The 27270-nt window shown below is 41.1% G+C and overlaps 3 protein-coding genes across 4 annotated transcripts in view; all 3 read left to right on the top strand.

Annotated features, from left to right (window-relative positions):
* Nucleotides 1–18: 18 nt before the first annotated feature.
* LOC119171984 (interleukin enhancer-binding factor 2 homolog) lies at nucleotides 19–10544 on the top strand. Its single transcript, XM_075892782.1, has 12 exons — nucleotides 19–153; nucleotides 1125–1233; nucleotides 3107–3163; nucleotides 3254–3382; nucleotides 3495–3597; nucleotides 3868–3933; nucleotides 5582–5701; nucleotides 6781–6947; nucleotides 7567–7628; nucleotides 9057–9174; nucleotides 9486–9573; nucleotides 10247–10544. Exons 2-12 carry the CDS (start codon nucleotides 1135–1137, stop codon nucleotides 10384–10386), a joined length of 1149 nt encoding a protein of 382 aa, XP_075748897.1. The 5' UTR covers nucleotides 19–153; nucleotides 1125–1134; the 3' UTR covers nucleotides 10387–10544.
* A 1829-nt stretch (nucleotides 10545–12373) lies between these two features.
* Nucleotides 12374–21100, top strand: LOC119171985 (SAC3 domain-containing protein 1). The gene is made up of 8 exons (XM_037422918.2): nucleotides 12374–12653; nucleotides 12747–12809; nucleotides 14654–14782; nucleotides 15177–15341; nucleotides 16937–17143; nucleotides 18564–18704; nucleotides 19668–19854; nucleotides 20884–21100. Exons 1-8 carry the CDS (start codon nucleotides 12421–12423, stop codon nucleotides 20986–20988), a joined length of 1230 nt encoding a protein of 409 aa, XP_037278815.2. The 5' UTR covers nucleotides 12374–12420; the 3' UTR covers nucleotides 20989–21100.
* Nucleotides 21101–21556: 456 nt separating this feature from the next.
* Nucleotides 21557–27270, top strand: part of LOC119171986 (polyamine-transporting ATPase 13A3-like) — a 35896-nt gene continuing 30182 nt past the window's right edge. The window contains exons 1-7 of one of the 2 annotated variants that reach the window (XM_037422919.2): nucleotides 21557–21657; nucleotides 22433–22556; nucleotides 22874–23041; nucleotides 23347–23486; nucleotides 24952–25096; nucleotides 25583–25717; nucleotides 26093–26159. In XM_037422919.2, coding sequence (XP_037278816.2) covers nucleotides 22506–22556; nucleotides 22874–23041; nucleotides 23347–23486; nucleotides 24952–25096; nucleotides 25583–25717; nucleotides 26093–26159 — 706 coding nt within the window. In that variant the 5' untranslated portion in view covers nucleotides 21557–21657; nucleotides 22433–22505. Of the gene's footprint in view, nucleotides 21658–22432; nucleotides 22557–22873; nucleotides 23042–23346; nucleotides 23487–24951; nucleotides 25097–25582; nucleotides 25718–26092; nucleotides 26160–26704; nucleotides 26994–27270 lie in introns of those variants that run through there. The other variant, XM_075892785.1, reaches the window with a different exon arrangement.

The following is a 27270-nucleotide window of genomic DNA, read 5'->3' on the forward strand; positions in this document are numbered from 1 at the left end:
CTTTTGGTATTACTCAATTGTTTTTGAGACATTTTTTTTTTACGAGTAACTAGTAGGAAGCCAATCCGTAGGCTACTTGGAAGTTAGTGTGGTTTGTGCGAGTGTGAGTGTCGGCGTCGCCTTTGTCGTTGTCATCAGGTGCAGTCGAATAAGGTTAGTACACGTTTTACTGGTGCGTTCTGTAAATTCGTAGAAATTAAAAGTCGTGCTCGTCGTTACTAGCCTAGTAAACTTGTGACGCATACTCGTTTTTTGAGCGCTGCTAATGTTCGCCCCTATGCCTAGCGGCTCGCCGGCCGGCGAATGGCGGTCGCCCTTCTCGTTCGATCATACATCCGCGCACTTGCATGTGTGCCGTTCTCTTTAATCATATGCGGCGCGCTAAAGCTCCAATGCTCGGAGACTGTAGAAGTGCGTATCATTTCTCGGTTTCGAAAGGGGCTTGCAACTCATAGGTTTCGAACTTGAGCGTTTGAAACTTTTCGCGTGTGATGTTACTTGTGGCTTACGCTGGTGCTTGCTGGGATGTTCCTTGTGGCTCACCAATGTGAAGATGGAATTGCCCGATCACAATTTGAGGGAAATTTTGCTTTATTGCTTTTATTTTTTTACTATGTAGAGTTCCTTTTCTGTTCCACTTCTTCGCTGTTCATCATTCGGCGTGTCGATTCTGCATTGATTTCGTGGGCTTGTGTATTTTTATACGAGTTTTGTCTTTTATGTTCCGTAAGTTTGAGTGAGCATCCTTTTTTTTTATCACGTTTTACCGCTTTTGTCTAATTAGTGTTTCCACTGCGAATTATGATGCACTTTGCATTTATTGTTTTTTTTTTTCGTTAACACTGTGTATCAGGCGTGTATATTTTGTTTAGGTTTCACTCATTCTGCTCTAGTTTATTGGAATATCCCCCCCCCCCCCCAATGTTATGTCCTCTTTGAGGGCCTTTACAGGTATTTATTTTTTTTTATGTATGATCGGTTGCCGTTTTGTGAACGCAACAATGCGTTGTGTATTGGGCAGTCGTCAGATAAGAAAACGACGTGTTCGCACATGTTTAGGGCCTGTTTGGAGCTAGTTCTTAAACTCTAGTCAAGTACATCATCTGTGTTGATTGTGTCTCCAGGTTCATCGAAATGAGAGGCGGAATGAGAGGAAGGGGAAGAGCTGGTCGGCCAGGAGGGATGTTCAAACCGAAAGTTTTTGTTCCGCACCTGCCGTTTGACTACTACGTGGTAAGCAGTCGACTTTCTGCGCCTTCAGTGTTATAAGTGTGGCAGCTTGGGCTAGTTGGTATGACATGACGATAGTTATAGCGTGAGAACAGAACGACGACACAGAGACTAGAAAGACACAAAGGACACGAGCGCTATGCCAAAATCCTTTATAAATCTGCAGCCAAATAATTTACCCCCAATCAATGAATGTCAAAGTTTCAAGGGGCTTCAAAGAGAAAAATGGTTTTTCTCATATTAGTAAATTACTCTTTTGCGATACCAAGGACATCACGCTTGCTGCAAGGAATCGCTTGGTAAGTGAGAAAATGTGCCAAAAAAAGAAAGCACCCCACCTTGAAATTCACACCAGTTAGCCTGACCCTATAGATTTTTGTGATGTCATCTGAAGCCTAGGTAGTTATTAATTTGAGTAAATGAAGCACATCCTCCACTTAAAGAGCCAGAGGCCTAACGCACAAAGTTTGTGAAAATTTTATTGTGGATAAAATACATGAATGCACTTTGAAATCCATTATGTCACCGTTTGAGTATTTTGTGGGAAATTCAAAAGTGATATTTTTGGCACTGTTTTTCTCATCTGTTAATTCAGCTATGCTGGTGATAATAATGATGCTAAAGTCTTTAAATTGTAATTTATCAGTCTAAACTTGTTGCTTCCCTTTGGTGTACTTTTATTTAAACATTCATGGTCCCATTTTTCGTTGCTCTATGGATCCCGCTGTTTCAGATGCTATTAGGGATTATGTAATGATAAAGATGTCTATGTCTTTTACCACTTTTGTCACCAAAAACTCACTAAAGCATGCTCTTCTGGGCCACTTTGTTCATACATTGCCGGAAGAAACGGCCCCAATAACTGGACACAACCCTTTCTTTACACTGTATTAATATAAAAAAAAAACTGTGTGTAAACAACTCATGATGAAACAAGTGCAAAAAATACACACGCTCAGAGAGGACACAGACAAGCGCTTACTAGCAACTGAAAATTTTATTTCGAAACGAACACTAATAAATACATCACACGCATGTACGTCATTCCCGACTTCCCCTGTCATCATCAACAACGTGATATAAGAAAATATGCACTCCCATAATCTATGGCACACAACCGGAAACAAACACGTGTTAAAAACTAAGAAAAAAAAGTAAAACAGAAAAAAGCTCGTAAAACAAAAAAGCAAAAAACACTGGGTTGTGTGACGTCCAACGTGTTATCTCACGTTGATGATGATGACAGGGGAAGCCGGGAATGACGTACATGCGTGTGATGTATTTATTAGTGTTCGTTTCGAAATAAAATTTTCAGTTGCTAGTAAGCGCTTGTCTGTGTCCTCTCTGAGTGTGTGTATTTTTTGCACTTGTTTCATCATGAACCTTTACTAACAAGCCCAACTGGCAGTCGTCCTAAGCAACACTCTTCTGTATTTCTTCCCATTCTAAGTTGTCTGAAAATACTTGGTGAAATCGCTCGTGTGGATCTAGAATCGAATAACCGAGGGCACTAAGTCAGTTGGTGCATGATACTCTAGTTGAACGCTCGCAACAACCCTGGTAGTGTCTTCATTACTACATTTGAAAGCCAGTACTTTGCTCTACCTATGTAGTCATGTTATATAGTCAGTAAGGCATTACAGTTGAATTCCTATATAAGGGACATGTACCGGGGAACAATTTTGTATTTTATTTGAGGTGTTATCTGGGGTATAATGTATATGCCCTCTTATCAACACATTTCAATGTAGTCGGCATACTGGTGTCTATTTCATTGTCTCTTATAAATGTTTCAACTGTATAGGGTATGGTACGGTCACTATATGTGCAACCTGCTCTTGTAAGGCCCTGATTGATCTGCTCATCTCTGTTGCAGTGTGAGCAGAATTTTCAAAAGGTGAAACCGCCACCCGATGATAATGCCCTTACTCAGGTGAAACTTTTTACTTTTACTGTTTATCAGTCGTATTAGCATTATGTTCACGTGTCATAACTGAGCCCTACCCATTTGTTACTCTTGCAGGCCCTCCTGAAGAAAAACCAGGACCTGACTCCTACATCAGCAGAGCAGACATCAATTCTGAACCTCATGAACAAGATTCAGTCTGTGCTGGACACTCTTATCGTTTCTCCGAAAACTCTCGATGCCTGTGTCAGTTTCAGTCATTTCGTTAAGGAGTGAGAAATTGAATTGTGGAAAAGAAATGTTTTTAACAATCTTAAAGCTTCGTTGTAGTGCCTTCTAAACTTTTTAACGTTTTCAGCAAATTGAAGAAAGTCGTCAAGTGGGATCCTTCAAGAAAGGCACCATGATGATTGGCAACAACGTCGCAGATATTGTCGTCATTCTCAAGACACTTCCAACAGGTAGGTAGCTTCCTCTTCCACTTGCTGAGAAAACGTGTAGGTTGTGTTTAAAGGTTGTTCATTTGTTTGAAGGTACAATTGCCGCTATAAGTGAAGTGACAAAGCACGCCACAAGTTGCATCTATGAAATTAGTCCAAATGCTCCTATGGTACTGCAGGCCACTAATGCATGCAGCAGTAAAAGGTTGCTGAACCTTGCCATCTAATACACATATTTAAAACCACGTGTGCTAACGACAATTCTCATTTTTTTGCTTGTGCGTTCTTCAGGTGAAGCGGTCCAAGCTTTGGCAAACAAAGTCCAGGAAGACATCAAGGCTATGGATTCCAGTTTAAGTAAGATAATGTTTTCAGTCACATTTGATGTTCAGACCTCAACGTAATCGCAACATGTCATCCTGTTCAGTTCTTGGAAAAATGCTGCTCTTCTCGCTTGCTGCATGTATTTGCCTCTGAGTTCTTGTTTATGAAGTAGTTCAATGCGCCTTCATTCTCATTTATGAGTTTTTCTACCATACCAGACTATTAGTAATCTTCGTCTAGTCTTCAAGGCCCGTGGTCACCTTCTGTAGTTTGTTTTTTATAAATATTTTTTGTTGAATTAGTTACACCAGCAAGATTCCCCCCCACTTTTTTTCGTTCTTCTTTCCACATCTATGATCTATGGTTGGTCGTTGTTGTGCGTAACCCTGGGAATTATTTTAACCCAAAAGTATTTTATGTCGGTGTTCACCAGTCTTCAGGGACAGATTTCTGTCACAGAAATGGCAATAAAAAAAGTCACACGATCAGATGGCAAAGGAAAAAAAAAAAGCTCCATAAACGGTAGTTGAACCAGTGGCCTCTTGGCCTACGACAACAGATGCCAGGCACAGTATCCCCTGTGCCACAATCAAATACTCTTAACAATTCACAAACCTGCGTTTTTTATCATGCATTTTCCTCTCGCAGTGCTCTTGGCTGGCGGGGAGGTGTCGCCTTATGGGAGAAATAAAATTAAGTAATATGCCATGATCGGGTGGCCTTCACATTAGCTGCTGCAATGCATCTGTCCCATTCAGCATGTTTACAGTAGCAGAGGTGCAATTTTGAGATGCCTTTACACACCGTGACGAGGCGACATTGGTCGTGTGTTGTAAAGCCACTCCTCACTCATAACATGCATCAGTACCAAAATTAGCTCTATGACGCGCACCTGCCTCAGCTGGCTGTAACACCATGTTCCCCGCTTACACTCAGCCCTAAAAGAAAAAAAAAACGTGGCCGGGCTACAGGGAATCCACAGTGCACGATGCATTTCCCTTGAGTCCAGCTGTGGCTTTCAATAACTGTTAACGTTCGGTGAGACGGCAACACTAGCCCAAGTTCTTGTCAAATTCTCAACGCTCTTCTGGCTGTGCTACCACTTTTTCTGATTACGTTCTCATTATTAACAACTACAGCTACCGCAAGGGTATCTTTAATCATTCGTTGATGTAAGTCTTCAGGATAACAATGTAGTTCAAAGCATCAACATGGGTGCATCTATGCTAAACAGTGCTATAGCTGCCGAAAAATAATTTTCATTGTGCCAGCTTTCTTGTATCAAGGTACAGTAAACAGTCGACTGCTTCAGTAAAGAGATGTCGCTCTTTTCGTGCTTTGATGAAGGCGAAATGCTTGAGGTTCTTGTACTTAGATGCAGGTAAATGTTTAAGAACCCTCAGATGGTCTTTATTCCTGGAGCCCTTCATTTACACCATTCCTCATAATCATGTGGTTTTGATGTGTAAAACCTCAACAGTTAAAATTAATATATGTCACACTGAGTTTGAAATTTGTTTTGTGGTGTGCATACTTTGTCACTGTTCTTTTTTTTTCTATTTCTTCTGTGGCATGTATACTCAAAAGTAAGCTCGAGAAACATTTCATTGCCCAGGAAATGTCCATGCCCACTGTAACCTTTCCACTGTTGGGTAATAACTTTTTTTTACTCTCTCTTCAGAACTGACGCATCAAATGACAGAAGCCGGATTTGACCTCAAGCTCCCCGATGGTGCCACAGCCAAAGTTTTAATTAGCACAATCCATCAAAATCTCAACAAGTTGGACCCTGAATTGCATTGTGAGTTTTGTTTTCTTCGAGCAAGTATTTCTAAACAAGCACTGAAATATTGATCTACTGCACCAATCGTTAGAGGACTATCCTAGCATACGAAGCTTAAATAGTTTATCGAGAGATTCTATCTAACTTCTCACCTTTCATATTTGTTACTGGTTAACATTCCACCTGTAGTTAGACATTAAGTAGGTTGCAATGACTTCAAGGATGGACGATGCTTGGCCTGGTCTTCTTTCTTATGTTTCAAAACTCTTTACTCAGACTGCCTGAATTTCAATACCGAGAGCTACAAACTAAACGTACAGGTTAAGTAAAGTTACCATGACCATATTAAGCAGATAGTTGGGGGGGGGGGGGGGGGTAGCAAAGTTACGTGCCATTGAAACTGAAGCTACTTGGCAAAAAGACCACCATTAACCCAATATAAACAGCAACTCAGACTACCCGTTCATCCAGTAACATTCACTATAATAAACCATCTGTTTAGCTGTAGGGCGTTGTTTTACTTTAGTTGATGTCAATATAATATTGGAGCTAGTTTAATGTCTCGAAAGCAGTCACCTCTCCTTTGAGACTGCACGGAGGTATGTGGCAGACATCTCTTTAGCATGTCATTTTTGTTGCGGGAAAAGAAAGATGTGGTCCGGAAAAAGCAGGAGGCAACCTGTAATTTAACAAAGTAATTTTTGGTGAAAATTGTGTGATTATGGACTAGAGGTATGTGACACATGTAGCTACCCTGCTATAATAGTTTCCTGAGATCCCCGCGCATATCTCTTCCAAGTAAGAAAGCACATTGTAACACGCATGCACCTTTGTTAGTTTTGATCATCATCACGCAGCACCTTTGTAACACGCAGCACCTTGGTTAGTTTTGATTCTGCGTGCCCAATCACTCTTTGAAACAAGCCAGCAGTAGTGATGACTAAGTGAGGATGAGTTGAGAAACATTGCATTTCAAACCTATATTCATGCGTCCAATCTAGTTCAAATTAAGATTTGTGTAGTACATCGCACAATGCAAATCGCTTGTTGTCTGCCTTCTAATGTTTCTGCCTGTCATGGTTCATTGCTTTCCTCAGTGAAACAGAAGCTTCAGCAAAACCACCTGACGGCTATCCGGCACTCGCGCTGGTTCGAGGAGAATGCCCACCACTCGAGCATCAAGGTGCTGATTCGCATTCTGCGGGACCTGCGGAACCGCTTTGAGGGCTTTCAGCCGCTCACACCGTGGATAATTGACCTCTTGGTAGGGGACCACGCACATCTCTCTTAAAGGTTGTCATTTGCCTTGGATGTGTTCTAATAGTACTTACAGAGTAGATGGCTAAACAGACAGCGGCCATCTGGATTCCCATTTCGATTATCACTTTGCCAATATAATAGGCAGGTTTGAGGAGATGGGATTAGAGACAAAAATGGTACAGACTAATTCACTGCCCAAACAGGATGGCGGCTCACAGAAATGCTCTGATGGATCATATGTCGCCGATATGGCTGTCTGCACAGCAGCAGAGGCATTCCCATGACCTCTGTGTAAGCTACGATCCATTTTCATAAGTTTGAACATGAAACAAGTTAGCAAAATAACAGTTACGTTAGCTTTTCTTCACTTTCACTTCTGAACACGGGGTGGCATCTTGTCACACAGACATCATCCAGGTGCATTCTCAGTGTACCGGAACTCGTTGCAGTTTTCTAATGTTGGTGTAGACTCTACAATTTTGTCCAGAATTGGAACACTGTCTTAGATGGAAGGCATAGGGGATGTTGTTTGGCATAGGAGGTGTTGTTTAAGAGCCTCCTTGCAAACACCTGGTGAATAGCATAGGAAAGATCGTGTCTCATCTAGGGTGCTTAATTTTCAGGCCCATTATGCCATCATGGTTCATCCAAGCCGACAGCCTCTGCCAATCAATATTGCTTTCAGGTAAATGCACTTTCCTCTCTACCTTGCTTTTCTTTGTCAAATGTGGTGCATACGTAGTCAAACTGTTCAACTAAAACATATAGCTTATGAAATAGGTGTCTTGTATTTTTACCTGGCAGAGAATGGTCAAATAAAAGTGCTATGTCAGTTGGATCTAAACAGCTTGTCAGTAAGTTGTGCGGTCTGCAGTCACATTCAAGCTGTTTGTACCTATATGCTTGCTCTTCAGGTATGCAAGCCTGGAAAATTTGTACGCGTATGTCATAGAAAACTGTAGCAAGAACTTTGCAAGCAACTTATGTAAAAGGACAAACATGTGTCAGCTACGCCACTATGAAAACATGTTATGTGGTGAAGTGTACCAAAAATCAGAAGCCATTGTCATGGTACATAGTGTGCCTCGAAACACTTTTTTGACTATAGATTTCGCAGGCCCCCAAAATTGCTTGACTCCTTGGGATCAATGGACCATCATTCGAGAACCACTGCATTAATGTCTGCACCGTGAGTGTGCAGACAGCATGTAGTCAGCAGCCGCAGATTAAAAAAAGTGCTTGTAGTAAGAGCCGAAATTGACCGAGGCATGGTACCTCTGTGTGCCCCCGCATACCAGCACAGTCATTAAATGTGACACTGACATGCGCGGCTGCTCAAGGGGCAAAAGTTTTTTTGTTTAAAAAAAACATGAACAAAGTTGCAGAAGGTGACGATTGTGACTTTTTTTCTGCCCTTTGTGACATCTTGTGTATAGTATTTAGATGAGGAGGCTTCTTTCACCAGCAGTTTTACACAGTGTTGCGTAACAAATGATGGTGCTCGGACTGCGCTATAAATGTTTTGTGCAAAGGTTCTAGCTAACTGCATTCATCAAGCAGCAAAAGTATGCCAGACTATAAACGCAAGTGCCCTTAGGGTTCTCTGCCAATCCTCCATGATGTCTCGTGGATTGAGTCATCTGCTAGGGCCCACGTAAGCTGTCAGTAAAGGCATATTGCATTGCATTGCAGGGATTCCAAGAATGTAACATAATAATTTGCAGGACATTTTGTTGAGGAATTGTGGCAAATATACAAAAGAAGGCTGAAATTCATAGTGTCACTGGGACACTTTTTCTCAAGAACTCTTCATAAACATAAAATTTAGACTTTCACGTTCATTTGCTCTTCTAGAAATTGTGCCTGTAGTGGTGAAATTAAAAAGGGTCTCGTGTTTAGTTTCGATGTTCTGTTACACCCAATTCACTCAACCTCATTATAAATAAAGTCGCACCTGCTGCGAAAATACTTGGTTATTTTCTAAAATTTGTTATAAATTATTATTTGTAACACTGTATCTATGGCAAAGCTGTTGGTCACTTACTTCGTTATAACCAATAGTTCGTCACATCGAGGTTTGGGTCTACTAAATGTTGCAATCTTTTGCCTGCAGGCGTGTGTTGCAGCTGTTGGCGGCGGGTTTGTTTCTGCCCGGCTCTGCGGGTATACCGGACCCTTGTGATGGGGGAGGCACTTTCCGGGCACACACTGTCATGAGCCTCGAGCAACAGGTGGGCTGGCATGCTTCAATTAATAGAGTTGAGCGTCCTTGAATCTTGTGACTATGCTTCGCAGTTATCCACTTTGTTTCTGATAGCACACAGAAATAATTCTTCTGACTTGTATTTGACTCTTCATAAAAGCAATCATTGCCGTTAACGACAAAATGCATAGACATGTACATAACTGTAACCCGGGACTGGTACTCTTTTTCACTAGTCATTGATTGATATATGTTGGTTTCACTTTGGCAAGGTTATGCTATATAGGCTGCATAATTTTGTCTAATCTCTCTTCGATGACATGAGTTTTTCTCTCCCAGGATTTGGTCTGCCTGACTGCCCAAAACCTGCTGCGCATTCTTTCCCATGGAGGGTACAAGAGTATCCTGGGTATCGGTGGACCTAAAAGTAAGCTTCTCACGTTTGCTTGCTTGCTTCGTGAATTTCGTTGTCTACTGTTCTCAGTTTTCTCTATTCCTTTTTGAAAGCAAAAATAATTCTCTCACAGCTCTTCCAGATGGTAAGTGCTTGGCTGTCATTTCCTTAATAGTTGGAACTACCTTCCTTGGAGTGGGGCATATTCATGCAGTCTGTACCCAGGGTGTTTGTTCATTAGGTGGTAGCATGGGGAAGGGGGGTCTGCCTGTATTCTTAGTTAGCGATTATACAACATTTCTACATGGTTTAAAGCTGTTCACTTAAGGTTTGGTTCGAGAATCGAAATTGAACTATGGAAGAGCACGACTGTTGCATTCTTAACAAAGGTCTTTGTGTGATGGAACTATGTATGCCTCATGGGCTTGAAATGAGAATTCTTGTCAAGCTCCATGATCTCGCCTAAACTAAGCTTCTCTTGCATGTTGGTCCCATCTGTTTCTGTGAAAATCTGAAAAATATAGAAGCTTGTATGTCTAAAGTTGGCTCATGCATTACTGATTCCGAGACAAGTTGTTAGTGCCGCAAGATGTAGTCCTTGCTGATGTGCAGGCATGCAGCACTCTGAGCAGCTTTTGAGAGTTCATTCTACCGTTGCGTGATGCTGATTAGCTATGCATTTTCGCTCTTTCATTCGTTGATACAGAGGTTGATACAGAAACGACCGTGTTGGAAGGAGTTGTGATCACGCCATTGACACCAGTTTACGAGAAGTTCGCAGAGAAGAAAGATGATGAGGAAATGGATCAAGAAGAGGAGGACAAGATGGAAACACAAGAGCAGTAATCCAGAGTAAAGAATAGATGTGGACAGCGGCATCTTCCACTGGGTTTCGTGCTTTGCTTACATCTCCCATCATCATCAAGCCGGTACAACTGACATAGTACTTGTTGTACTCCTCAACCCTTGCCCCCAAGACTGCAAAAATAAAGTATGCTGTGGAATTGACCGTGTCGTTAATTTTATGAAAGTGGAGAGATTTAGCAAGAATGTATGTAAAGTTAAAGCCCTTATAAGAAGCAGTGCTTCAACAGACAGCTAGGTGTGGCACATCTGTATGCCTACATCAAATAGGAGTTGACCTGAAAATAAGAATTTGGTATGCTGCTGATAAAAAACACTATGTAAGGGACTAGAACTACACCTTAGTGCATGTCTCTTATAAAGGGGTTGAACTGTGCTTATACAGTACTATTTATTTACCAGTTTGCTTTCTCTTTCTGCTTTCGTGTGAGTTTTTATTTAGTCGCCAACCTTGAAATGTATTTTATTTTTTCAAGCAAATATTTCTAGCCAGGTATCTCCTTCGAGCAGTTAATACTGCACATTACTTCAGTGGTCCTTAGGTCACATCAGGTGTACGAACAGTGTTGTGTCGATAAATTCTTTCAATGACGTTGAGATTTGTCTGTGAAGTGTAAAATTTGCTTAAAATTGTCAATCTTTATTGGCTCATAAATTTTTTGTGTGGATTTGTAGCTGTCTCATTTAGGATGTTGCACTCCTCTTGATAATTTTCAGTGAACCTAAGGCCCAGGACTGCTCTGCAGGATTACTATCTTGATAATCCTGCAGAGTCATTGCCATCCAAATAATATGACCATTGCCATAACTGTGGGTTGCTTTTACCTGGCCTTTATGGCAGGAAGTGTTACAGCAACTTCAATGTGTGCTTCTTACTCTAGTTAATTTCTTGGAATTCTCAATAAATAATTCCTTGGGCTATTCGCTTCCCTGAACAATTGTCCTGTGCATACCTTTAAGCAGAAGTAGACCTCAGTACCTGCTGGCAGAAAGTGGCATGTTCAACAGGTCGCTTCTGATCGCTCTCTGCTGTGGGTCATCCCGTGAACTCACGTGACGTCATCCTCAAGAGGCACTAGCGCGACAGTCGCCATACTCGTGGTTTCGTGTTGTTTATAGTGAACTAGAACCGTTGTTGAAGAAGCAAAATTTTCGGGCGGGCAGACCTAGCGTTAGCGTTCGTCACTCAACGGGAGCCCACAAGCGGTCAGCGTACGACGCATGCGCAACGCTGACGCAAAGCTTTGCGTTGCGCTGTTTCAAAACTCGATGCGGAGCAGCTTATGGCGGGGTTGGATCCAGTGTGCGGCGTGACCACACTTACTGCGCATGCGCAACAGGCTGTCCCACGCCATAACCCACGCAACGCCAGAACGCGTTCGCGCTTGTGTAAGGGTCTAGGTAAGACGTTCTGGCCTTTCCCTCTTACACTCTCTCAGCAATCACGTGATTGTGCCAAGGAACTAGATTCTGCAGACTAGGGAGCCTTCATGTGCGCGCGTCTGCGTGGAGACGCGCACACATGAAGGCTTCCTACTGCAGACGCGCGATGAACCATCCCGCGCGGTGTACCCACATGGCGTACAGTTCTCGACGAGTAACAGAAACAGAAACTACAGTGAATTCATGGTGTGCTCCAGTTGCAAGGACGTGTTAGCATAGGGCAAGATGCCCGTGATCATGGAGGAAGGAAAACATGCTCGTGATTAACGGAACTTTAGGTTGACCCATGTGGTACTTCGCATGCTACTTACGATTCCCTTTAGAGACCGTGTAATTTTTATCGTCGGACAATAACCAAAGTTCTCTACAGCGCTTGTAATAATCACATTTTTAAGAAAGTAGGCTTGTAGCCTAGTAATAATAACAAATACGTGAAAAAAAAAACTTTTTTTTTCCTAATGCACGGTGTACGTTTATCTAATCTGGCAACCAAACCCGGTTAGTTTCGATTTCGTTTTGTCTCTCGTGCTCACGCTGACGACGGTGTTGTCGTCTCGCTGTTGCCTTCGATGTATGCTGGTGTGTAGCCACGTTAACTTCCCGCACAGCCCACGAAGACACGCGTCGGAGGCCCGTGCTTCCACTAGATCCTCAGCCGGGCAGCTCGAAATGCGAGCGGGCAGAGGAAGAGGCCGTGCGAGATGCGACCGACGTCAAACGGGGCACGGCGATGGCAGCGATGCTCCTCGAGCGGCAACGATCGCAGGGACGTGCGTGGACATGTGTCCGCCGCGAGAACGCCAGTGGTGAGAGCTCGCTGCTGCGACTGTTGTGTGTTCCGCATCTCGAATGGTCACTCGTCTGTGCACGATTTGCTCACGCGCACTGTTGCCTTCCAGGCGTGAAAAAGAACGTCTCCTCCATCCTTTCGAGATCATCGATGGCACGGAAAGCGACGCTCGGTACGATACTTACGATCGTCTCACTACAAATTGTGAAAGTTCGGATCGCTGTAAACCAACTGACACCAGAAGGGTGTCAGTTGGTTTACAGCGACCTGGTGTCACGCGGTGCATTACCGATTGCGATTCTGCCCCAGTGGGATCAAACTTCTCAGCAGGAGTTGACGCTTTCTTAAAGGAACCAATCGTGATAAAAAAAAAATTTGATCTGTATCAGGCCCGATCGCTATCGTAATTTGATTGATATGTGGGGTTTAATGTCCCAAAACCACTATATGATTATGAGAGACGCCGTAGTGGAGGGCTCCGGAAATTTAGACCACCTGGGGTTCTTTAACGTGCACCCAAATCTGAGCACACGGGCCTACTACATTTCCGCCTCCATCGGAAATGCAGCCGCCGCAGCCGGGTCGCTATCGTAATTTACCGCGTGACACCGGTATAAAGTGATGTAATTGTGGGCTTTCATGTGTGTGATTCGTCGATCGTTGAAACGTGCGAAATGCAAACGCCATCGGGAGTGTTTATTGCAGTGAAAGCATACGTTGCGGTATGCTTAAACAAGGCATGTGAAATGTGAACAAACGAATGAAGCAAGAAGGTGTCGCGAGGGCACCAAATCGTCTGTTGCTACAGAACTGACTAAAAGCGTGCAGCGAGTGTGCAGTTGAAAATGCTATTTGACGTGCACCACTTTCGCTATGATCAGCCACATTTTTTGCGGGACGTTTGTTGCACACCGTATGAATGAAACGTACGAAGCAGCAAGTTTCTAAAAAAGTACCACCTCGTCATCAATGCAGCATTCTGAAAGCGCTGACCAAGTATTTAGGAGAAGCAGAACTTGACAAGAGACTATAAATTTATCAGTTTGCTTCATTGCCCCCTTCCTCATCATCATCAACACCTCCTTGCTCTTCTTTTTTTTTTTCTTCCCCCTCCCCTTTCCCAACGCTGAGTAGCTGGCCAGAGAATGGACTCAGGCCAGCCTCTCAGCTTTTCTGCCAGAATAAACATTTCTCTCTCAATATGGTTTATGTAAGGAACCAAACGACCATTGCATAGTGCACATAGCAGAACCGTATGTCATCATTGTGAGCACATCGATTTCATAGACGAGAAAATAACTTTTTCAGAATGAGCCAGAAATTATGCAGAAGTTATCTAGAAATAACTAAGAACTAAAATATTTCATCCCAACATACTGCTTACAGATCTGGCATGCTTAAGGTAAATGTACAACTCAAATAAAACTTGCTGCTGGGCAGGTTGGTTTATACTTAGAAAGATGGTTGATCAAAAACAACACAGACACATAAAACACGAATGCACTCTTTGAGGGAAAAGATGGTTACAGAAAAAGAACATAAACACAGAAGACACGAATGCATTGCACTAATTCATGTCTTCTGTGTCCATGTGCAGTTTGTGCACAGCCATCTTGTCCATTTGAGAACTGGCAAGTTTATGTTTTTCTTCATGTGTGAAATACTTGGGGTTTCCTGGCGCAATTTTTAATACAAATGTTATAAAAAAGTGTCTGCCCAGTATTCAGTTGAAGAACGAATGTTCTCTCGTCTTATTGACAGATTTTGAATGATGAGCATTTGAGCAAACTTCAGTCCAGTAGTAAATTCAAATAAAAGACACTTTATAATAATGTAATCTTTATAATAACTTGCTTTAGTTCGTGCATATCATTTTTTACTACGCCACAAGACTGTATTTCGCAGCTGTCAGATATCTTACATGTGAGAGACACTGACTGTTGGTAGGATGATTATGTTTATTTCTATTAGTTGACCTAAACAGGAGTGACGTTGATATGGAACACCCATTTGCAGGCCTAAGGCTGACAGGAACAAAGCCATCAAGCAATTCTCCAGATCGGCTGCCGGACAGAGGGAGGCTACTTCCGATGAACTTAGGCCACCAGATGTATTGCTCAAGACAACAGCTTACCTAATGCGCATGTGAGCTTTCCTTTTTATATACGTGGTATAAAATGCATGTCATGGCAATAGCAGGCATTTATATAGACTTTAGTTAGAGCTACTCACTTGCTGTAATATCTTGTGCAAGAAATTTGGGTGCGGCATTAATGTGGATGAACAAAAAATACATGTGTATCTGTGTGTGTGTTGAGACATATACATTTTGCAACCCAAGCAAGCCCACAATGCACTGGTGTACAAAAGCGTGTGCTTGAATAGACTTTCTTGCAGAAAAACTAATGGAAAGTGGTGGAAGAGTGAAACGAGAAAAAAAAAAACAAGTAAAGATTTGTAAATAAAAAAAAAACTCAAGTGAAAATTGCTGTAAAAAAAAGTGCAAGTAGTATTTAAATTCAGCTCTAATGCATTGCAGGATTGCACCATCATGTCGTGGAGACAGCTGGACTGACACATACCACTTCGTGTGGGACAGATTGTGGGCTGTGCGCCAGGATATGACCATCCAAGGTCTCAACGGTGGCGAGTGCATCAAAATACTGGAACAGGCTGTGCGTTTTTACGTCTATTCAGCCTTCAGGTACCTCGAAACAATCATTTCCAGGTTGCCTATTGGAGCCATGCTGCCACTGTGTTGCGCAATGAACATTTGTTCATTGAAACAACCCACGGCCTTTGCAGAGTGAAGTGTAGGGAGGAGTTAGTATGAACATACACGGGCACAGGTGCTCACCAAACCTATAACATATATATAAATGAAATAATAATAATAATAATAATAATAATAATAATAATAATAATAATAATAATAATAATAATAAAGACCTCAGAAGGTCCTATATGCATTTGCCTAAAATAATTTAAAGGGGATAGCCACTTTTTCTTTTCTTCTCATTGTCAGTTGACGTATGCATCCTCACCCACCCACCTCTAAAAGCATTCTGTGCCTAGCATGACTTTACACTGCCTCAAGGATTGGAAGCATTGCAAACTTTCTGCCCCTGACCCAGTTGTGCATTGCCTCTATGATTAGTGATGATGTCATGTGATTCATTTTGGGACATCAAATTTCGGCATTTGGATGTATAATTATGTCATATGGCATTGTTATTGCTTGATGATTTTTCACATCTGTGTTGATGCTGCAGGATGCTGAGGGTCCATTTTCATGTTTAATGAGGCATTTAAAGGCTGTCACTTTAAAAAATAAAGTGAGGGAGAATGCCGTTACAATGTCATAGTATTATGAATTGGCACTTGACGCTTGACCATGTAACGCTTGGTGGTGGACATCAGCTCATCACCTAAAGTTATCAAGCGAAGTTGAATTTTTTCAGCTTTGACAAACTGGACATATTTAAGCTACTGGCTTTTCCGTGGCTCATCACTATTACACCAGCCTCGAAATGATGCATATTGGCCAGAGATGTCAGCCAATGTAATATTGATTCACATGGATGCTAATCCACAGGTCATTGTAACATGACCTGTTTTTTTTTATTTACTACATACTGCCGGCCTCATATGGAGGCCTTAGGCAGGAGTGGGGCATAAATACACAACACAAAACAAGCTCGAAGTATTGAATAGAACTGCACAAACAAAAAAGAAATACATGACTTAGTATTCTGCAAATCAACGGCATTGGCAAAATATGCAAAAGGAACGAAAGGGAACCAATTGCACGGCAGTTATTACTCGCATAGCACAAGGTACTCACATTAAGTATTTACATAGCAGAAAGCATTGCGGGTGCTGACATTGTACTTACATAGCACAAAAAGTCAAAGGAAAAAAGAAAAAGAAAGTTTCACCATTTATTCGAACACAGCAAAGGGAAAGCGAATGCAAGTGAGTACATGACTTTACATGACGCTTTGAGCATCGTGGCAATTAAAGAACTTCATTTCTGACCGCCTGCAGAAAAGAATCAATGTTAGAACGTTCTACCGCATGAGCAGATAAGGCGTTCCACTCGACGATTGTTCGAAGAAAGAAAGAGGACGTAAAAGTGTCTGTTCTGCACTTCAGCTCGGCCACCTTTTTTGCGTGAAGAGACCGAGTAAAGCGGCTAATGGCAGGTTTTATTTTTTTATTATTTATTATTAATTTTTATTATTTATTATTCTGTTATTAAGTTTTTATTATTTCTTTGACAACTTCATCTGTGCGCAGGTGCTTCGAAGAAGATATGAATGCTTTTGATCCTCACATCAACAACCAACACCTACAGGAATGTTTGAAGCGCCTGTTAGTTCAGTACCAGCAGTTCGCTGTAGACCAGTGTGGGAACAGACCAGAAATGGAAGCCATCTACATTCTTCACAACCTGGGATCGTTTGATGCTCTAGCTCATGCGATGACTCTTCCAAAGGAAATAAGGTGAGATGACAAAAAGAAAACATTCTATTGCGATGATCCACAAGCTGGCAACATCATTGTCGTGCCATTTTGTAAATTTGTTTGTATGCGCCGTCAAAGCTGTCCATAGCCAGCGTGCAGGAGGTGTTTGAGAGGTCTCTAATCATCCAAGTCACTGTGCGGATCTCGGACACAGCGTGTACAGAGAGTTTCTTGCAAGTGCGGCAAGAGTCAAGACCTGCAAAATGGCCACCCCACCGCTAGCACTCCTCACGGTTGACGTCAAAACGTACTCCCATAAATCTGTGGTTAATTTCTTGGGAGGCTCATGCCTGCTGGCCCCTACATTCTTAGTGTGCAGCACTGTAGACAGCCATCAAAGTGCTTGTGGTGTTTATAGGAGACTGATGCACTCCTAGAAGTTGCTGGGAAGCTTGTTCGATTGCATTTTAGTAAGTACTTATGTTTCTGAAGATGCAATGGAGCTCCATATCATCCGTCTTGAATTATGTACATCATAGAACTTCTGTATGCTAAATGGCGCATAACAGTGATAAATTGAACATGGCAAAGTGTAAGAGTGCATACTTAATTATTTAATGGCTGTTTGCCTTCAACTTGCAAGCATTACATGTACCATGGACATGGTGCCTGCACAATCACATTATTATAAAACAAGAAAATTAAAGCATAATAAAGAGAAGTACACAAAATTTTGAGCCATACGTATCATGTACTGGCATGTATTTCTAAAAATGAGGACAATGAACATTCCAGCGATAATTGATGGATTATAATTGACTTCTTAGTATGTTTCCAATGGTGTAAAGTGGCTGATCTAAAGTCATGTCTCTCAGCTTATAAAATGCATTGCAGATATGACATGCCTTGCATGAATGAAGACGTTTCTGACTACAAGATTTATATAGTTGAAAGCTTTGGAATGCATTATATTTACTTGAAGCATAGTATGGCAAAAAAAAAGAATGCATACTACATTTAATGTTGCGAAAGATCTCTAGCGGTCTGGTCATTATCTACAGTAGTCCAAATTGTCCCTTTGTATGTGCCAAGGTAGCTCATGTTCATGCATTTTGCTCATACTCATTGAACTGTTGGAAGTTTATTCTTTCTGGATGATATCCACATAGGAAGATAATAGCTATGTTCCTATGCTCCCTCCAGTGGACAAAGGACATTGCTTTTTATTGTTTTACCATTAGTCCGTGCATTCTAACAGTCTTTAAAACATTATTTACTCGAGATTTTCACCAGCTTTTCATTTGACTGCTGATGCATCATTTGCTGGTTGTATTTGTATCACAAATTTCACTGCAGGAACATTTGTTACATGCCTTCATATTTAATTTGCTTGTTCTAGCTTCCCCTTTCATCAATTACTAGAGAGAGGTCTTGTTTTGCTTATTTTTCTTCTTGCCAGGAACCACAGTTTGGTCAAGATTTCACTGGACACAAGCCTGGCGCACAGAAAAGGAAACTTTGTTCGAGTTCTGAGAAACTACAAGGCCCTTCGTCCTATTCTTGCTTGCGCTTTGCACTCACATTTGGAGCTTATTAGGAGGCAAGTGTTCACTGACGCAAATACTATTCATTTGGTCTGAATAACATTTCATTGGCAGTTATTTGTAGGGACCTCAGAAGTGGTGAGAAGTTTAGTGGTCATCAGTTTAGTTATTCGATTCACCGCATCACGAATGTCACGTAAGGTCGGTGGAAGGGGGAAACACCATGTGATGCATTCAGAGCATAGCGACTGTTGAATATCAGCAACAGTTGAAGGTCCAAAGAACATTGAGACCAAGGCAAAGCAGCCACGATGTATTCCAGGCATAAAATAGAGTGCACATCAAAAGGGGCCTATAGGTATATTTCTAGTTCATGCATGTTACAAAGTATGCAAGTTGTGTCATATGATTTTAAAATAGATGGTTTCACAGTATCCAGTGTAGTTAGGATTAGACTACTGTAAGAAATACTCGGGCAGGCCTGTTGCCGGAAAAAGCCTGCCAATGCTCTGTGTTGGGCAAATAAGAACAAAGCAAATGACCTAAATGAGCGATTTCGTAGTATACATGACAAAAACTTAATGTAACCAGATATACACATTAATCATTATTCAGCTTTGCATTCAATAATGTATGTTTCAATATTAGAAAATGTTCCTTCCTGTTGATGCGGCGTTTCTACAGCACCAAAGAGCAGCAGGATTAAATTACATTCTCCATCAGAGGGCTTGGTTTTGTTCCTGGCTATGCATGTTTTCAATTAACTTGAATGCAAAACAAAAAAGTTGTATATAGTTGAGTTGTACTTCTGTGTACATAGACCATTCTTGGGACCAGTCTAGCTTTTCGTATGCCAAAACTGACTGGCACAACAATTCTGCTCTTGCTTGTCATACTTCTTTTTTTGTGTGCCATCCTGCCACATAGTTTGACCAAGATGAACAATTTGCACTGTTATAGAATTTACCAAATGATGGAACCGGTGGTTATCGTAATCTGATGAGGATATCTTCAAACAGAACAGCACTGCAGGTTATGGCGGTGGCTTTCAGCTCCCAGAATTGCAAGTTTCCTCTGTCCACACTAGGCCGCTGGCTCGGCTGCTCTGAGAACACTGCAAGAGAACTGTGCCATCTCTACCAGCTACCAGTCCAGGACTCTGAAGTCAAGTTTCTCAAAGGTCGTGGAGATTTCACATTGAAACAAGTGAGCAAATTTGTATCGCTTGGCTCTGAAGATCAAGCCCTTGTATCAGTCTGGAAGATGGGACTCTTAAAAAAACAAACTGAATTGACCTGAAAAAATTCTTACTACAGCTGTGGAATGCTATACTTGCTGTGATATTTGCATTAAAAAAGTATTCGAGCCATTTATGGTCAGTCACAAAAGGTACCGTGGCAGTTTACCCTCTTGTAACATTCTCCATGACACTTATCTCACCTCAAGCATGAATTGCTTAGGATAGCAGACAGCAGTTGTAATAAAATGGTGCATGTAGTGATTTCAGCTCCCTCTTCACATTTAATTGTTACTGTAAGACCTTAGAGAGCCCTTTATCTCTCGAACCCCTTCATTAGAGACATGCACTGGGGAGCAATTTTTGTCTTTTATATAAGGTGTTTCTTATAAGCGATGTACCACATACTGTGCATTTTTTTTATCAACCCCTATTTTAGTTTTGGCACACTGGTGTCTATTATACCCATTCGTCTCTTACATCAGTGCCTCTTATAAATGGGTTAAGACTGTATGTTAACTAATGCTTTTCCTTCTAGTACAGTAGACTCTGCTCAAACAAAACCTAAAGGGACCAGGAAAATAAGTTGAGAGATGAACGAAGCTGTAGAATTCAAGTATGAAACCAATCATATTAGAGGCATTTAATTTTATTAAACAGAAGTTCTACTAAATAATTTATATTTGCTGAGAGTCTACTAAATTGTATCCTGTTCATACTTCTGTTTGGCTCTACATTGTTTTATGAGTGCTCTGTCTTCACAGAACGATTGAATCAACTGAAACTTTGTAACTTCTGAGAATTGTGGGTTTATTGACACGCCGCACACTGAGTGACTCAAAAATACATTAGTAATTAATCATGGTAGCCATTTTGAATAGCTACTCATATCTTGTGACATTTGGTGTTTGTGTTGGTTAAGGGGGACATATTTCAAGTGTACATTAAGTGTTACTTAACTGAGCCCTCTGCCATCGCCTTTTTTTGTTCACTTTCAGTCCAAGAAGCACCGTGATTCAGCCCTCGTGAAGGTCTTGACTAAAAGTGACATCAGCACTTTACTTTGTCCAGATGACGAAAGACAACCATGTCAAGGGAGCTGACGACAGATGCCATTGAATTTGACAAAGACCCACATCACTGCTTCTAATCACAGAGCAAGAATTTTCCTAATTTATTTGCACATCGCAATAAAATCATGCTCAGCTTCATCAATGAATTTGTTACTTTGCTTACTTTTTGCAATTATTCATGCACCTGTGACATCATTGCACAGTGGAGGCATTTTTTTAAACGGTACAACCAATAAAATAAAATGTACTTATTATTCAGCACTTTTAGAGGGGACCTCTTTCCAGATGTGTGTGTGCATGTGTGGGTATTTGTGTGTGTGTGTGTGAATGCATGTGTATGTTCTCCACTGTCAATATGCAAATCAGAATGAGAGTTTGTAAACTGTGCTTGAGAGTAAAATTTTTTTGAATGTTTCATTCAAAGTATATGTGCAAGTATTTCTCCTATGCTATACAGCTAACTTTCCTTAACGCGTCCACGTTCTGTAATTGACCGCGCTCTTATCTCTTGCTCTCGACGAGAGAATGCGCTGTGAGGCAACTGAAATGTACAAGCTTGGGAGATAAGAACGCTTGCCAAGATTACAACAGGTGCTTGGGCGGTGCCGATTGCTATGTGTGGCAGTAAGACAGCACACAGCGTGCACGCTGTTGGACGTCGACAAACCGAAATCATGCATTCATCATAGATTTAAGCAAGTAAGCTTTTAACCGGTGTTAACCACTATGTTGCTTTGGTTAAGATAACCCCTGTAACTATGCAATGAGTATCTCTCAAATGTTTATGATTTTTGCTTTCCTTGTTAAGTGTATTTCCAGTGAAAGAGTTGCTTGTCGATAGTGTCAGCTAAGAATGTAGAACATGGAAGTACCTTGAAAAACTTGCAGCTGTCCATGTTCCTTCCCGGTGTCTGACATCAGCTTATACTTGAACACAAAAATTGTTCAATTCTAAATGCAGTCTCTGAAGTATGTCGCAGCGCAGCACTGGTCAGTATTGTCTTTTAACATTTTGTGTAGATTAGTACTTTTTGCCAACATTCTTGATGAGTTATTATCATTAAACTGCTGAGACATTGTTGTAGACTCAGTTCAAACAAGTCATTGTAATATCAGCAACACGGATATATAATTTAACAGCAGGAAGTTACACATATCAGATAAATGTCTGCTTTCAGGTTTTAAACATGAACTATATGAACTATGAGTTTGTTATTAAAAATTTCCCCAGGGTATAGGAAGACTATCTTTAGCTCTTATTTCTATCTTGCTTCGAAAATCGCTCTTTAGTACTTTGTTGTATGACTTGTGTCAATATGTGGACAACCGCAAGAGGGTTGGAAGGAGTGGGGAAGGTGAAGCTGTTGAGTGAAGCACAAAAGACGCGTTGGCAGCTCTATAGCAGCTCCATTTTATTCCATGAGGCCACTTGTGCTTGCTTTTTTCTTTTTAAACCCCATTCCCCGCCTGCAAGCATTGACTGTTGCCATTTGGAACGACGGTTTGCTCGGCAAAGGAGACCAAGCTTAGGCACTCACCAAAACACCATGGGCAAAATAAGTGCTTACAAGATTAACATGGGCTACGATGACGAAATGGTAAGCTTGTTTTGTGTTTCAATGTTCTACAGGGCTTCAAGCTGTCGACTTCTGTTTGCATACTGTGCAACTTTTATCCTACAGCTGTATCTTTGTTTCATACCATAATTACGTTTAAATATGGCTTCAAAAATTTATTCTCAATTTTTCTTTGCTTTCTAAATAAAATCAGGTAGTTAGCCATTAACAAAGTGTGTAGGCTACTGTATGTTGTACTGCAACTGTGTGATAAGATGCTTGTTGGAATGCAAGCTACATTTTTGCTACTTTGAAACCAACATACAAACTAAAACAACGTGTCAACCTTATCATTTCAGACATTAGAAGGATACAAATGGTCCCCAAAAAGGGCTTTTGCTGGCTGGACTGCCATCATATTGACTGCCGGTATCCCCCTAATACTCGCCTCCTGGAAACAAAGCATTTTGCTCAGGTTGACGCACATGCTCTGCCATCCTGATGAGGCACAGAAAGTGCTCCTCAAAGTAAGATCCGCATTCATTTGGGTAGTGTGTACTCTCGATGGAGTTAGTAACCTAGCATGAAAGTGGTGGTGTATGATTTGTCCTTCTTTTACTAGTCAAGTAAGAACAAATAAAGTTGCTAACACGGGGGCAATGTCTTGGGATCTTCAAAACAATAGTAGGCATACCTTTTGTGGCAGGTTAGGTAGTGTCTGTGAGATGAAGTAACAATAGGTTGTTAGAATAAATGTATTGATAAAAAGTGCATACATAATTTATTACGAGTAACTTTCTTCTGATTCGCGGATTTAACCGACTTTGTGCAGGACAAGCATTCCCAAGAGTTCATTGAAACAGTTTACCAAAGCAGCAGACCACTGAAAGATGGCTGCAGCTACTGCTTTTTTTACAACAAGCGAATCAAGTACATCTGGAAAACGGACCTCCAGCGCTTCGTGAAGCTTGAGTATGATACTTTACTTCTGTATGTATTTAGAAGACTGTGTTCATATCAGTTCTATTGTACACCCTTTTGGCATGAGTACGCGACCCATTAATGAGTATGACTGACCACGTATTTAGCTGAAGTTATCACAGCTTGAATCCTTATGCAAAATATACATCCAAATGTTCTCATCAATCTCGCCGGAGAAAATTCGTATGCCGTCGATTATTATTTATTTTTTTTCACCTTCTGCAATATTGTGACTTTTTACAGCAGCCCTGAGCGTTGATGAAGTTGTCTTTACAACATCTGTATCATGTGATTTTAATCCTATTTTTCATGCATGATAGCCATGGTTGTGTTGTAATATAAAAACCAACATGATGGGTAATCTTGTAAATTTGAAAAAAACAAAAAAAAAAACAAAGGGACACATATTATATCGATCGTAAAAGAATTTACATTGTAAAAGAATTAGTTTGACAAGTAGACCTGCAGGGTATTCTAACTTCAGTTCTCTTCATGGCAATCTGCAATATTTATGGTGAAAAGTATGAACTGCAATATAGAAAACATGTGCAAAAAGAATGTGTAATTTTATGGCAGTTGGTAAAATGTGCCATTCAGGTAATGTTGATGTCTCAAAAATACCATCCTGGCTCAGAGCACAGATGTCATTATCTCTCTATAAGTGCTGTTTATAGGCGAAATTAACTATGTAACCTATCTTGTAACACCTGAATTTAATTTTAAACCTTAATATGTCTTTATGGTTTAACTGTTCTAATGTAGCATAATGTTGCTACCTAGATACATAATGTCAGCACTTAAACAGGAAAATCTTTCTAGAAAATAAACAATTGCTATCAGAAGCGAACGGGTTTTCGTTATCTCCATAATATGTTAATCCCACTTTAATGTGTTCTGACATTGCAAAAAAAAAGGGTTGATACAGAAAATAATGGTGGAAGTACAACCTGAGAACTTATCTTAGTGTATGGATCTATGTAGGGGAAGTGAATGCAGGTTTTAATAGCATACACTACAGCAGTTGACTGTGTTAGGATGCTTAACTATCTGTTCGACAGAGTATGTGTCCTCTGAATTTATTTGCCAGTTTTGAGAAAATGGTGTGCTCAACTATGTGTTATGTCACTTTCATATTGAAAATCACTTCATGGTATATATCTCTCCAAAGTATTGGATAAAATTAAATGTCAAGTGATTGAAATGAGCTCTGTGCATTGAGATAAATCAATGTTGCTTCTAATAAGGCATTTTCCTTCATAAACGTTCCTCTCTTCAGATCAGCAATTATTGTTAATCTGACCGAAAGATGTAAGCTGGTGCATCTCCTGTCGGCACACTATTACACTTATGCAAATCATAAACCATTTCAGTACTGCATGATGTCGTGCAATATCTTTGATATTGTGCGTATTATATATAGTTCACTTATTTCGTTCTTCCTTTCTTTTTTTTCTAGTGGACTTGAAGTTGACAGCTGTCAAGATTTGCTCACAATGTCCGCTGGTCTCTCAGGCTCGGATGTTGACTACCAGCAAGCGCTGTTTGGTGAAAACTCCCTGTCGATTGAAATCACGCCTGTTTACAAGCTCGTCATTAACGAGGTGTGCATGCACACCCGATACGAGGGCTACTGTTTGCATCATTGCTTGCACACGCGCGCGCACACACACACACGCATGCATGCATGCACACACACACACGCATATATATATATGTATAGACCCATTGATGAGCGCAGCATCACACTGCATGATGTGATGTCTCAAAAAGTATGATGACGTCACAAGGCACAAGTTCCTTTGAAGAAAGAGTCACTTCTGCAAAATTAATTTTAAGAACTTAAGTTACCGCAGGGAATGCTAACTTGAGCACATCAAGCGTTAAGTAATACTGACAGCAGCCGTGATATATATATATATATATATATATATATATATATATATATAGATCAATCAATCAATAAATTGCTAATATTGTACACCTTCCACCAATGACTATCAAGGTTAGGTCTTGCTAAGAAATTTTATTGTCTTCAGCTTTTTTGATGTTTACTGTTTACTAAGCATTGCCTCTCTCTGTTTCTGTAGGTCTTCAGCCCATTTTACATGTATCAATTGTTTATCGTTATCGTGTGGATGGTTCAAGTGTATTATCAGTTTGCAGTGTGCGTTGTCTTGCTATCCATCATATCAGTCAGCGTATCAGTCTGGCAAACTAGAAAGGTAGGTTTCTTTTCTATTTCTGTCAAACTTTTCATATTTATATAATGTGGTATTTTCTGTCTTGACATTCTTTTATAGAAATTTGCTTCCCTTAGCAGTTGAAAATATTTCTTGTCTGAAATGCTTCACTTGTATTTGGCAGCTCTTGTGTGAATCACCTTGCTATAATCGTGAAAGGCATGTTCTCTTACCTGGGAGCAGGTATCATTTTTTGTGGCTTGTGGCATCAGTTTGAAAGTATGTTAATTGAGAAAAGTAGGGCATATGTTCTTGTAAGCTCAAGCCTTTAAGCTATCATATGAGGGTGTGGTTGAAGAATCACTTCGCAACTGCCGAAATTTGTGCCCACATACTGCAAACTTGATGATCTTTCAGCAAACACGTGCACTGAAGGAAGCGGTTCACACAGAATCAAAAGTGACTGTGCTGCGAGATGAGACCGGTAAGCATATTATCATTGGTTGCCTCAGCATGCACAGTACAAGCACAGGGCTGATATTTACGATAGCTCAGTATGAAAAGCATGATTAATATTAAACCTGATCACGTTGTGTTACTTTGAGCAGCCTGCAATCACAGTGGTTCTGTCTCTTCTATGGTGAAACATATCATTAAATGTTGCACACCCGTCATCAAAAGTATACGGACCACAAATTGTCGTCTAGGCACAAGCGGTCATTTTCCGCGAGCGTTGCTTTGACTGAATAACTGTCGAGAGCATTACTGTGACTAAATTTATCAGAAGAATGCTCTCAACAACAGACAGGTTGCCACTAGATAGCGCTGTCAGCGATGTCCGAATAAATGTAGTGAAGGCAAGGTTCAAATTTTAAGAAAAACTGTATTGTGCTAAGTTACAGGTGAATCGGCAGTGGTTACATGTATAAGGAAACTGGACTCGGTGCAGGAGCTCGATCAGATACGTCCGACGCCACTCGCGTCTCGGCTCGCTCTGCGATGCGTTGCTCTGCGGTCCCGGCTCGAATCTCGGCTCGTTCTCCTCTCTCTGGCGATGTGTTGCTATGCGGTCCCGGCTCGAAGGCTCACTTTTTTGTTTTTTGAATGTTCGTTGAACCAATGGGCAACCGCGCCGAGTGGACGCGCTCAGGGCTCGCAGTCCACGTTAACGCAGTGCAGCGTTTCTCGAGCAAGCACGGAGATGCTGCCGGAGAATGAGACGCTGCCAAAGAATTCAGCTGTGCGAACTCGAGTGCCGCTGACAGCGCAGACAGTTAAGGTATACAGATGGCGACGGTCCCTATACTTTTGCTCACAGGTATTGTATCAGTCTTTAACATGTAGTGCAGAAATAAGTCACTGGCTCTGGCTTATTCTTTTTGTGTGGACCTTGAATAGAACATGACTTGTGAAGTGTTCAAAATAGACAGGTCTTCATAATTAAAGAATCCCCTTGTGTGACTTCTGCCTTTAGTACACCATTGGCTATGTGTAGCACGTGTAGCGGGCCGTGAAGCAACAATGCTGCTGTCAGTAATACTTCGCGCTTGATGTGCTCACATGTTAGCATTACCTGTGTTAACATAAGTTCTTAA

This window comes from Rhipicephalus microplus, chromosome 4 (genome assembly GCF_043290135.1).
Source record: "Rhipicephalus microplus isolate Deutch F79 chromosome 4, USDA_Rmic, whole genome shotgun sequence".
Classification (NCBI taxonomy): domain Eukaryota; kingdom Metazoa; phylum Arthropoda; class Arachnida; order Ixodida; family Ixodidae; genus Rhipicephalus; species Rhipicephalus microplus.

Bases quoted from the DNA above. Each gene is read 5' to 3' on its own strand.
- LOC119171984 (XM_075892782.1), top strand. From the start codon at position 1,135: ATGAGAGGCGGAATGAGAGGAAGGGGAAGAGCTGGTCGGCCAGGAGGG. The intron at 3,598-3,867 runs GTAGGTAGCTTC...TGCGTTCTTCAG, and splicing joins TCTCAAGACACTTCCAACAG to GTGAAGCGGTCCAAGCTTTG. The intron at 3,934-5,581 runs GTAAGATAATGT...CTCTCTCTTCAG, and splicing joins GGCTATGGATTCCAGTTTAA to AACTGACGCATCAAATGACA.
- LOC119171985 (XM_037422918.2), top strand. From the start codon at position 12,421: ATGCTGGTGTGTAGCCACGTTAACTTCCCGCACAGCCCACGAAGACAC. The intron at 12,654-12,746 runs GTGAGAGCTCGC...GTTGCCTTCCAG, and splicing joins CCGCCGCGAGAACGCCAGTG to GCGTGAAAAAGAACGTCTCC. The intron at 14,783-15,176 runs GTGAGCTTTCCT...AATGCATTGCAG, and splicing joins ACAGCTTACCTAATGCGCAT to GATTGCACCATCATGTCGTG.